Source organism: Triticum dicoccoides, chromosome 1A (assembly GCF_002162155.2).
Source record: "Triticum dicoccoides isolate Atlit2015 ecotype Zavitan chromosome 1A, WEW_v2.0, whole genome shotgun sequence".
In the NCBI taxonomy this organism is placed as follows: Eukaryota; Viridiplantae; Streptophyta; class Magnoliopsida; order Poales; family Poaceae; genus Triticum; species Triticum dicoccoides.
Genome location: NC_041380.1, coordinates 456,691,471 through 456,703,553, shown reverse-complemented (window position 1 = coordinate 456,703,553; position 12,083 = coordinate 456,691,471). Strand labels below are relative to the sequence as shown.

The following is a 12,083-nucleotide window of genomic DNA, read 5'->3' as shown; positions in this document are numbered from 1 at the left end:
TATCCTTACGCGGTTCTTACACCCGATAGAGAAAAATCCTTCCGTATTCGCCTGTACCCAATCATGTCTTGCACAAACAAGAACAAAAAACCGAACAAGGATGCGGGGCCCTGAAACGGACGGCTGGGATGGTGCGCGGTCCAACCAGGCTCCCCCGCATGGCCACCCGGTGTCCCGGTCCATGATAAGGCCCAAGGACCAGGCGCACGCCGTCGCCGCGCATCCCCAGGCCATCCGCCACGGTGAGAGACGTCCCCGTGCGCCGAATCGCGGCGCAGCCCATCTCTGCGGAGGGAGCGAGCGCGCGGTCCACACGCGCCCCCGTAGGCCGGGTCGAGTCGAGCCACCTCCTATAAAGCGAGGCTGACCTTAACTAACTACTGCCACCACCGCCTTGTCGGATCTGCGCCCGTACCCGCTAATCCCCCGCCACGTCACCCTGCCCGCCCCTGGGCGCTGTTGGCTACGGGTACCCTCGGCCGCTTCTTCTCCGGGGGTATTTATAGGCGCGCCCCCGAGAGAGAAGCGCTCCCCACAATACCAAGCCGATTTAGAACAGGCCGGGCGTCCGTCGAACACCTCGACGCCATTACAAAAAGCTTGGGCGGAGAGAGCGCCACGCATCATACGGGCAGGGGATCGATAGGGAGGGAGGGATAGCCGGTGGTTGGTGCGGGGGAGTGGGTAGCCTGGCGATCGCGGGAGGGATGACGACACCGGCGGCGGGGGCCCCGGGGTCACCGGTGGCGGCGCCGGATCAGGTGGCGGCCAGAGACGCCGTGATCGGGTGGTACCGCGGCGAGTTTGCGGCCGCCAACGCCGTGATCGACGCGCTCTGCGGCCACCTCGCGCAGATCGGCGGGGCCGACTACGACGCCGTCTTCGCGGCGCTCCACCGCCGCCGCCTCAACTGGTTCCCCGTCCTCCACATGCAGAAGTTCTACTCCGTCGCCGACGTCGCCGCCGAGCTCCGCCGCGTCTCCGAGGCCCGCGCCGCCGCGGCCGCCGCCTACTCCGAGGAGGAGGCCGCGTCCACGGTGATCCACGAGCCCATGGACGAGCTCGTCGTCACCGTTGCCGCGGAGCCGGACCCCGAGCCCGAGCGCGAGCACGAGCCGATACCGGAGGCGCAGCCCGACGTCTCCGTCAACCCCGTCGTCGCCGTCCACCCCGTCGCGGCGGACCACGAGCCGGAGGCGGACGGCGAAGATTCCTCGGGAGATTCGTCGGAGCGGAAGGCAGCCTCCACGGAAGACGACGCCGCCCACGACGGACGTAAGTACAATCATCTCTATTAAAGTTTTTTTTCGAGTGATCTCTATTAATTAATCCTCGTGTGCGCGTAGTGTTATTTACCCTTTTTCCCCTTAAGATTTCCCTTTCCGGCCGCATTTGAAAATTTCCGTTAGTTTCAATCTGTCTGTCGAACCGATCTCCCGTTTTGGCCCCCCTTCCACAGACGGTTGGATCTGGTCGTTCGTTTCGCCTGTGGTTTCTTCCGCAAGCTTTTCCCACTTGAATATCTCCCGTTTTATTGGGACCTAATAACCAAAAAGGGGCCGAATTAGGCTTCCAAATGACGTTTTCTTTATGGCACTCCTCCTCCTAGTTTTTTTTTTGTGCTAAAGCGGCATCGTTAATAGTAGTATTCACGCCAGTTCGACGAACCCACACGTACCGGGCCCAGTACGTCTGGTGGTTAGGGGGAAAAACTGGGGCGAGAGTGCCAATAATTTTCCGCGCAGCCCCACCAGAGGCGGAGTTATTGAGTCCTCCTTGGGAGATCGGACGGCGGGGACAGCCTCGGCCGGTCAATCCTGTCCACCCGTGGCGGCGGCGGCGGCCCGCGAAACGGCATCACGAGGTCCAAAACCCTACGGCTTTCCTCCAGACGCCGTCCCCCCCTCTCTTTCCGTGAGCCAACTTTATTTTTCGCACGCACCCTCCTCGCCCGGCCACCCTTTTGGGAAAGTACTGACCAGTACGGCCGCTACCCGCCACCAGTAATTAGCTCATGTGTTTACTTTTGGTGTGGGGGCTTTGCCAAATTAATGTACTCCTGGTACGTACTACCATCGCCTGTCGGGGGTGCAAAACGTGCCGCGCCGTGGCGGGGACTCTGACGCCCTTGTCCTCCCGGCCGGCAGCCAGCTCGCGGCGGTTCCACTCGAGCGGCATCGAGGGCACCACCGTTGTGTGTTGCGGCCTGGCGAGGGGCGCCAACAGGCTGCCATGGGGCATATGCTCCAGCGATGCTAGGCTGTAGCGTCGCGGAGGGCGGGCGGCATAAAATATTTCAGGTGAGTCTGGCTAGCATGTGCCCCCGGGGTCACCAGATTTGGCACCGCCGGTCTCGACAAAACCTTTGCATCCTTCGCCCCTTTTGAATGAGGAGATTAATTAGCGATGACACCGAGTTTGAACCTCTCTGCTTTGGAGTTGTTTTTAACTTTCTGGCTGTGTTTTCAAGCGCTCCGCGGCTCGGGATGAGGTCTGCCATCTTCATCTTTGGGCTGGGGTGACGAACGATCACGCTTTGTCACCAGGTCAAAAAAAAAAAGAGAGTAGGAGAGTCGGGAATGCATTTCTTACACGCAAGAAAAGAACATCAATGAAGATACTTGAAAGTTTTCCAGAACGGGCGAACTTTATGAGTTTTGATTTGTCGTCTCTGTTTTCGAGATTGACTGCCCATGGTTGCATTTGTCGCGTCGCTACAAAGTTGGACACGTAAGAGTTGACATTTTTTCAATTGGGAATAATTTTCTCTTGTCTTGAATAAAATACTCTGAATTGTCATGATACAACATGCATGTTTATATTTTTTTAAAAGAAATTGCTCATCAGGTTAGTTCACTGTCACTATGAGAGCGACGCGAGTGATTGCAAAGAGCATAGGAACCAAATCATGCGCCATAATCTTTTTTCAAGTTGTACCAATTCGAATTGCCACGCATAATAACTTGTGTCAGGAATCCCTTGGGGGGACACACGGCTAGAATTCAATGGTATAGTTTCAGTGGAAACACGAGTCTTTTGCCCAGCGCCTCCTACAGGACTTTTGGAAGACATGCCCTGCAGCCGGAGGCGTGGCCTACGCGAGTACAATTCCCTTGGTAGTATTGGCGTGGGTCTCATGAGGAGGGCGTCACCCCGGTCAGAATTCAGAGCCTGGCGCCAGCGGCGACGACCCGTCTGATCGCAATCAAGCGGAAGGAGCCGCGAGTTAATGGACCCACATGACCGCCACCGTGGAAAATTAAATCCCTGCACGCCTCCTCCTTTCCACCACGGCCTGAACGTGTCGAAGAGCGACTCGACTGGACCCGGATCGGGTTCGAGAAGCCCAAGATCTCCGGCCGAGGCTGGCTGGATCTGGTGCCATGCCGATCGAAGTGGCCGCTCCTCCGACTGTGCGCTGTACACGTGGCCCGCCCTCGGCCGCTGGCTGCTGGGCCCGGCCCAATCAACCAGGCATTCCGCGGGTCCCTTCTGGCTGCGTTTCTTCTCGAAAGACCGTCCTGAGAAAATCGGTACACCGTACACCTGTGGGCCGCGGCTGCTCTCGCGTTAGTCTTCAGGCAGGGGCCAGCGGTAGGTGGTGCAGCCATGCAGGGGCGTGTTAAGCACGTGATTATACTATGATTATCTCACGAGATTTTGAATTGATAACTTATATTAGGTTGGGCTAAGTTGCCACCAGCGTTGCCAGTGTCGCATATGCATGTGGGCCGATGATATGCTCAGCTGATGTGATCATCACTGAAGCGGCCTTGTCGGTTTCCTGCTAAGCCCACCAACCTTCGAAGCATTTTTAAAGATTTCCCGCGATCCCTTCCAAATTGACAACTGAGAGGCCCCCACCTTCTAAAAGGGAGGGCAAGAAAAATCTCATGTTTTCCTGTGCCTAGGAAAAAGGAGTGAGATGTTCTGCGATACATAGAGAGGCTGCTGTGATATCACCATCCCAATACTGCTTTTCTCCTCTCGCAATAATTGAACAGCGTATTGGTCCCTGCTCGGTCGCCCCCACACTTATGCCGATGTGCTAATGTCCATGTACATTCGACTCGAGAGAATCTCTCGGTTATACCCACTTTTCTACATCCACGAAAGGCAGCCTCTCTTTTCTCTCCACGCCGTGCTCCGTAGAAAATGACATGAATGGACTACGACTACACCTTGGAAAACTTCCACACAAGGTCATTTCAGTTTCGTCCTGTGTTATGATGGTGATCTTGAAAGATCGAATGAAACTGCATCATGCTAACTGTGCTGCACGATAGAGCCATCTAGTCTAGTGTGAGTTCAAAACATCAAACGGGTGATCAACTAGACCTTTTGTTGCTGCGTGACTGTACCCACTAGGTGAAGATCAGAATACGCCATGCGAGAAAAGCTGAGGCTAAAAACATTTCGTATTCTAAAATTGTTAGAGGATTCCTGTCCAAAAGCTGCCGTTGGTGGCCTAGCAAGCATGCTAGCTACGTTTCTCATTTTGTGAACACCTTCATGCAACCACCTGCTTTTTCCGTGTGAGCTGAAGGATAAACCAACCAGAACAGAATTTTACTGATGACGCACTTCTTCCGTATTTATTTGCTGCATTTGCTAATGCTTTTCTCAGTGGAGCACAGGATTGTTTTCTTTTCTTTTGAAACTAGATAGCATACTTAAAAAACACTCTGTGCGTTTTGCAATCGCTAATCGAAATGCACAGTTATACCATGCTTGGAACCCCTCTGAGATTTATGTTACTCAGCAGATAACACCGACCAAGGATCTCAAGGCGGGCACAGCCTACCAGAGAGCTACCCTATCTGCTCTGACCACGACGAGTGCATCGCCCGCCCAGAGAGGATCAAGATCCAGAAAGGTTTCATGGCGAAGGAGTCCGTGAAGGGGCACATGGCGAGTTCCATCTTTACACCACTCGGCAAACTTTCTGTATTGAAGAACTAGAGATGCTGTAGGAAGTAGTAGCACACCCATTGATCTACCAGTTTATCATATACTTCTTGTAAAGGTGCTCTTTTCTAACAATATGTTTATGACCTTGTGTTACCAGGTTAACGTTGTGAAAGGCCTGAAGATATATGAAGATGTGTTCACAACAATGGAGCTCATGAAGGTTGCTGATTTCATCAATGAAATTCGCCAGGCTGGTAGAAATGGGGAGCTTTCAGGTAAGTTGTGTTTTGTGGCCCTGAAGTTTTTTCCTTCTTTAAATGTTCAAACGTTGGAGCATTTGGGCATTGTTTTCTGTGGTGCAATTTATCTTCCTACTTATTTTTTGTTTACATTCCTTTCGGGATACTTCTGTTGTGCCCACAAGACCACAACTACCTCTGATACTATCCAATTGATGCTTTGAAGATACCAAATATCCCTAGGGCACCTAACTGTGGTCCTAGTTCGCGCACTACTACTTTTTCTAACGGTGGTGATGGTTTTGTCTGATGCACTTTTGTGCTAACTGACTCAGTACCTACAGGTTCTAGGTCCTAACAAATCTCTCCATTTTTAGGCTAAATTAGTATAGTTGAGTACTTGCTGTTGCATAGAAAGCTGCCGGTTATCCTAATTTACGAAATGTAAAACTCGCATGTGAGAAGGTACAACCATCAACCTAGTGACACACTGACTATAATACCTGGCCTATTTGGATGTGTAGTTTTCTTCACCGAGCTACTTTAACGTTGCCTCTCAATGACAGAAGAAAAGTTAGGCATGAATGTATATATTAAATATAGTAACATGTTAGATCACTTCTCTTTATTGGATAGGAATTCTAACAGCACCTCCAAATGTGTGCACCACAAAACGTTGATCCAAGTATAATCTCAACCTGCTAGCCTTGCTTAATCTCTGATAAGTATGATTCAGTTAAGGTTTGACATAGAGCCCACAACGTTGGTATAGTTCATTAGTGTTTTGGCCAAAATCTTCATATGCAAGTAAGCTGCCTTAACTTGACAGAATTTTCTTGTTAGCTTTGTGAAGTGCGCCCGGCTACCCTGTCTTTCAATTGTGGCACTCTGTTGGCATGTTTGCCCTTGTGCCATTTCATTGATCGTTGTGATGTTAATTCTCTAGTTTCAAATCTAGGTGAGACCTTCATATTCTTCAACAAGCAGATCAAAGGGAATAAGAGAGAGATCATTCAGCTCGGTGTCCCACTATTTCAACATACCACAGAGGAAACCAATTGTATGTTCAGGAAAACTTTCAGCTCATACCACTACTTTTCCTCCAACTTGCTTACAGTTGCAAGAATATTCTTTTGGGTGTGGGATCCTTGCATGGGTATCGCTTCTCCGGACAAAGAAGATGCCCTAGTGCATGATGTCATTACTAACACCTGTTTTCTCTTGGCCTTGTGTGCAGGTCATATAGAACCAATCCCAGCTGTCCTGCAGGCTGTCATCGACCACCTTGTTCTTTGGCGCTTAATACCAGAAAGCAGGAAACCAAACAGTGTCATCATCAATTTCTTCGATGAGGTAGGTGCTGCAGTGCTGTTTGCCGGTTGGTGATTAATTATAGAATAATCATACAACTAAACTTGATGAAACCAAATGAGATTTTGCTTCCTGTACTGTCATGAGATGTATGGGTCAAATCTGAGTAGAATTGCTAGTCTGTACACACTTTTCTGCCCCTTAAAGAACCAGCCACTTGTGTATACAAATAGCAAAGTAAATTTGCACATTACAGTTAGTGGGTTCTTGTAGGGTCAACTGTCCATATTAAGTATCTTTGGTCCTTTCAATAGATATGAACTAAAATAGTAAAACTAAGATACCAATGCTACTACACTATATAACACACAGTGCTTTTCTTCAGGGCATGAACATATATAGATTGAGAACTCAAATGTTTGAAACTTGTTAAGGTGTTGGTATCTGAAAGTGATGAAATTGTTTTACAGGACGAGCACTCGCAGCCCTACTTCAAGCCTCCCCACCTGGACAACCCCATTTCCACTCTCCTGCTGTCTGAAACCTCAATGGCATTTGGAAGGTCACTTGTCACTGACAGCAACGGCAACTACAAGGGACCCCTCACACTCTCACTGAAGCAAGGGTATGTACGCTTAAGGCTTTCGCTTACCAGAACCTTGTCAGTGCCATTTCCACTTTCTTTTCGACTTTACTCTTACTGTTCGTCTAACCGAAGAAAGCTTTGCATTGGAGTAGTAGAATTTGCATCTTACGTTTATGGATCATCTTTGCAGGTCACTTCTGGTGATGCGCGGGAACAGCGCGGACATGGCGCGCCACGTCGTGTGCCCATCGTCCAACCGCCGCGTGAGCATCACGTTCGTGAGGGTGAGGCCATCAACTCCGGTGGACCTCAGCCCGCTCCCGTCGCCCACCAAGGCCATGACGCTCTGGCAGCCTCCCCCGACTGCGGCAACGGCCGGCATGCAGAAACCGCCTCACGGCAGCAACGGCGCCATCATCGGCTACTGCCCGGCGCCACAGGCCATGCTCGCCCCGGCTTGGGGCATGGCCGTGCGCGCGGCACCCGTCATGATGGTCGCCGCGCCGGCGAGGCCAATGGTGATGGCGCCCTCCAGCAACATCAACAAGAGGATGGGGCGCGGCGGCACCGGCGTGTTCCTGCCGTGGACGGTGGGGCCCAAGAGGTACAACAAGCACCTCCCCCCGCGCATCCAGAAGCGCCGGTTCTCGGCGATGATGTCGCCCATAGAGTCGCAGGGCTGAAGCGGCCGGACCGCACCTCACCTCGCCGCCGGCATAGCCGTTGGATCTGATGGATAGGCCGTCGTACATCCCCGGTTGGTTCGTGGAGCAGTTTTTCTTCTTCCGAGGCAAAAAGTTCGGAAAACGCACGGGCAGCGTGCCCTCCCTGTGTATTCTGTTTGGTGACTCTCGTTGGTGCTGGTGTTTCTTTTTTTCCTTGTCGTGGGGTTTGGTCTGGTCTGCCTGTAATCTAGTTGAGTTTGTGGCCTTGTGGGTAGCACAGGGCCGATGCGGTACGTAGAAATATGATGATGATGAGTAGGGATAGGTGAGGTCAGAATGAATCAATCAAAACTTTTTCTTTTTTGTCTATCTCCTCCTCTGGTTCGGTGAAAGAACTGGATGCATACATACATAGATGTTTCCGTTCATGTTCTGCCGAGTTTGGGTTTGCAGGTGGGTCCATATACAGGTAGAAAGATTATGCATTGAATTTCCTCTGTTTATCACTTGTGTTGTTCTTCTCTTTTTGGGCGGGAGGCAAACTATCCTTACAGGCTTGGACACTAGTGTCCGTAGCTGCAAGGATTTCATCCATTAGACTGTGCATGTTCCAAGAAGTAAAACAGTTTGACAAGCAGCCGGAATATTGTGCAAATGACCAGGTTTTAAGCTTAACCATCCGAAACAGACTGATTTCTTGGACTTGTGCAATACAAGAATGTGTATAGGTTGTTCTGATAGACTATTTTGGATTGTAGGCTTGTAGCCCACAAATTGAAGATGTTGACCAGTAAGTGATAAACTCTGCATTTCTTATGGTTTGACAAAACTCAGCATAATGTGAAACTATCCTTGCGAAACAGCACACTACTTCAAAACATCACCTAATTCTTCAGGACACTGTCTACTCCGAAGCATGCTTAGCAAACATCGCAACAACATTGTTTAAATAGTCCCATCAAGGACATGAAATCAGAGATTCAGAGCATTATCCTCTTTGTGTTCAATCTTCAATGCTGAGTAATACGGCACGGACGTAACCAGAAATGCAACGGTTGAGCCATCTTCAGGCAAAATCGCGTCACTTCACCCTGAATGATAAGAAATGCAGAGTTATCAGCACAGTTCCCAGTGAACTAACCAATGAAATAGGGGTTCTCTAAGAGAATAACAAGCCCAATTTGTTTAAGAAATGACTCGTGACTAAAAAAGGCCATATATTCACCGGAGTTCGCGGGCCAAATGTTACTTCTACAGACCAAGGGGACATAACGCAAGTGCTTTCTTGAAAAAAGTTCTGAAGATTGTGCAGATTCATATGAATAGAAATGAGAAAAGTTACTAAATTCATATCACCATGTTACCAGTCCAGTTCTAAATTCATCAAGTCAAACTCAGATGTAATGCCTAATCACTTGATCAGACAACACAATTATGGAATACACTCTTCTGTAGTACCTGCTGTTAACTGAATTTAATCAGCTTCTTTCTATGCATGTCAATGAGAATGGTGAAGGCTGTTGCTAGAGATTCCCACCTAGTGCAAATGTAGTGATAGCTTCTCTTCTTTAAGATGCGCTTCTGGAAAATACATGGATGGTCGACGCTTCATCCATAGATGTTTTTCCTTTCTACTCGTATTGATAAATTTTTGCACATTATGTTAATGGATAAAACAGATCACTACATAAATCGATCTACATAAATGTTGACATTGTTGATCAACCTCGATGACCTAGCATTTCCATTTTCTAATATGGAGGTGTTTGAATCAAGCATTAATAATATTTTCAATTGCAGTTTTACAGGCCTGGCATGTAATTTTTCCAAGATCACTTGAGTTTAAGTTATTTTTATAATCAAGTCATCTTGTAATTCTACATATTAAAAATGAATATTGTCACACTGCCACAATCATACATGCATATCTTCTACTCCCTCTGTTCTTAAATATAAGTCGTTGGGGGAGTGTAAACTGAACTCCCCCAGCGACTTATATTTCGGAGCAGAGATAATATTGTACATCAATGATGCATGCTATATTTCTCCAGTACAAGTTTGATCTCGAAAACATATGCTATCTGCAGAAGCTTCTGCGAGTAGACACCCAAGCTTCAGTAAACACGACATGATCATCAGAGAACACGCTAGAGCTTGAAATTCTTTGAATGCATATATTCCCCTAATTATAAACTATTGATGAACTGGGTTGACGAATATATATAAAACTAATATAGGTTCAAGTTCAACAAAGTACCCAAGGCAACAAACTTCACACAGATATCTTTGACCAAGCATTACTCATAAACCGACATTACATGAAACTGGGATGCGAGGACATGATTAATTACCAGGAGTCTGTCAGTCAGAGCCGGCTTCGGAGCCCGGGAAGGAGAAGTAGGCAAACATGGGGTGCCCGTACTCCTCGCCGTCGTCCGTCACCAGAAGCTCGAGCTTCCGGCTGTCCAGATGGTACGAGTAGTGCCCATAGCCCGACGTGCCGATGAACACCCTCCCGGTGCGCCCGGCATCCATGTCGCTCAGCCAGGTGCACTTGCACCGGGCGATGAAACTCGAGGGCAGCTGCGGCATTTCATCGAACGCCTGGAGCAAGCACACCTCCCTCTCCAGCACCCACACGTTCTGGCCGTCCTTGGGCTCGGGCCCCAGCACCCGGAGCTCCAGGTTCTCGTGATCCATTGACATCGAACCGAAGCAGAACCGCCCGTCCGGCATCACCCCGACGCGGTACTTGACAAAGTGATCCCCCATGTCGAGTGCGGGCGGCGCGAGCACGAAGCCGAACTCCAGAGTCTCAGGGTCAAATGTGAGCACAGCACCTTCGTCGCGGATGTGCCAGATGAGGTACCGGCTAGCGCGCACGCAGTGGCGCTCCAGCTGGTCGACGTTGCATCTCGCCTGTGACCGAAGCAGACACTCCCAGTGGCACTTGCCGTCGCGGAACGTCGCCACGAAGGCGCGCAGCGTGGTGTCCTCGAGGGTGACGACGGCTGCCCGGAAGCAGAGCCCGGACCCGGCCGGGCCGTCCGCGTCGCGGGAGAGGATCACGACGCTTACGAGCTTGCTAAACGTGCAGGTGACCATCCCCGGAGGGAGAAGCGCGGTGCGGCGGGAGACCGGCTCGCAGACGAGGATCTGGGGGTGCTTGAGGTAGGAGTATGGCTCGGTCTCCTTGAGGAGGACGAGGAGGCCGAGGTGGGAGTCGAATAGGGAGAAGCCGGGAGGGATGAAGTCCAGGGAGAGGCGCGGGGAGGAGGAGGTGAGGGGTTGGAACGCGGGGGCCGAGGCCGAGGCGGAGGCGGAGGCGGAAGGGGGCACGCCGGGGAACGGAGCTAGGGTTTTGGGACTGGGCGGCGTCGGAGTGGGGTGGTGAAAGTGGCCGAGGAGAGGAGCGCAGGCGGCGGGGGAGCGGGAGAAGAGGCGGCGCCAGTGCCCGCCGCAGGAGTGGGTGGCGGCACCGCGGAGGCGGGATATCGCCGTCATCGCCAGCGACTGCGCCATCGGCGGTGGCGAAGAAGGCGCACCCTTTCTTTCCCTTTTGAGACGGTGGTACAATGGGTCTTTGTTTGTTTGTAGAGTTGGACTTAAATGTCGATGTTACCCTTCAATCATTTGAACTATACCTCGCCATCTGCCGGGCCGGGCCTACCAAAGCCCAATGCAAAAAACCCAGGCCCGAGCCTGGCCCATAACGCTAAAAGCCCGCCGTGCCTCGGGTCGGGCCTCTTCATTAATGCGCGAATACGACGGGTTCGGGTTCGGCCCGGCCCAGCCGTCGGGCTTGAAATCTAGGCCTAAGCCCGACCCGTGGACAAGGTCGAGTCGGGTCGGGTCGAGCCGACCGGGCCGGGCTGCCCATGGCCAGGTATAATTTGAACTAAATGGAAGAGAGAAAACCCCTCATACCCCCTGAAAGGATGGTGCTAGGCTTCGGTCGACCGGCGCCAGCCCCTCGGTTGGACGCATCCCCTGTGTCAATTGCGTCGTTTCCCAACTGTCAAAATTTTCCCTCACATTGCTTTTTTATTTGGCCCCAAAATCACACCCCGCGCAAGGAGAGAGCACGCCTCGAGCGCCGCCCACACCCATCAGGGACGATTGTAACTCATCGTAACAAGGTTACAACATCCCTTGTTGTGTCGTGGCTCAGGGCGCACCGCTGATTGCATCAAAATCATCGTTGTTCGAGCAAAAATTGTCGTCGGTCGCAGCAAAATCCATCGCCAATCACAACAAAAACCACCATCATTGTAGATCCCTAGCAAAATCAATCACTCGTTACAGGAAAAATCACCGCCGGTCCCAGCTAAGTATCCCACCGCCGGTCGTCGTGGCCGCCACACCACCATC

General features: G+C 51.1%; 2 protein-coding genes across 3 annotated transcripts; one reads left to right on the top strand and one right to left on the bottom strand.

The window, feature by feature from the left end:
- Positions 1 to 496: 496 nt before the first annotated feature.
- Positions 497 to 8,145, top strand: LOC119278676 (RNA demethylase ALKBH10B-like). Of its 2 annotated transcripts, none has more exons than XM_037560014.1 (7): positions 497 to 1,275; positions 4,763 to 4,911; positions 5,069 to 5,186; positions 6,109 to 6,210; positions 6,388 to 6,503; positions 6,932 to 7,086; positions 7,238 to 8,145. In XM_037560014.1, the coding sequence occupies exons 1-7, from the start codon at positions 708 to 710 to the stop codon at positions 7,728 to 7,730; spliced, it is 1,701 nt and encodes a 566-aa protein (XP_037415911.1). In that variant the 5' UTR covers positions 497 to 707; the 3' UTR covers positions 7,731 to 8,145. The 2 variants fall into 2 exon arrangements, with proteins under 2 accessions (XP_037415911.1, XP_037415920.1); XM_037560023.1 differs by having other exon boundaries at positions 517 to 1,275; positions 4,766 to 4,911.
- A 213-nt stretch (positions 8,146 to 8,358) lies between these two features.
- Positions 8,359 to 11,265, bottom strand: LOC119278689. The gene is made up of 2 exons (XM_037560031.1): positions 10,064 to 11,265; positions 8,359 to 8,803 (listed from the first exon to the last, which is right to left on the bottom strand). The coding sequence occupies exon 1, from the start codon at positions 11,232 to 11,234 to the stop codon at positions 10,074 to 10,076; it is 1,161 nt and encodes a 386-aa protein (XP_037415928.1). The 5' UTR covers positions 11,235 to 11,265; the 3' UTR covers positions 8,359 to 8,803; positions 10,064 to 10,073.
- Positions 11,266 to 12,083: the final 818 nt, after the last annotated feature.

Coding starts and splice junctions, on each gene's coding strand:
- LOC119278676 (XM_037560014.1), top strand. CDS start 708: ATGACGACACCGGCGGCGGGGGCCCCGGGGTCACCGGTGGCGGCGCCG. Junction 1,276..4,762: donor CGACGCCGCCCACGACGGAC/GTAAGTACAATC, acceptor TATGTTACTCAG/CAGATAACACCGACCAAGGA. Junction 6,504..6,931: donor TCATCAATTTCTTCGATGAG/GTAGGTGCTGCA, acceptor ATTGTTTTACAG/GACGAGCACTCGCAGCCCTA.
- LOC119278689 (XM_037560031.1), bottom strand. CDS start 11,234: ATGGCGCAGTCGCTGGCGATGACGGCGATATCCCGCCTCCGCGGTGCC.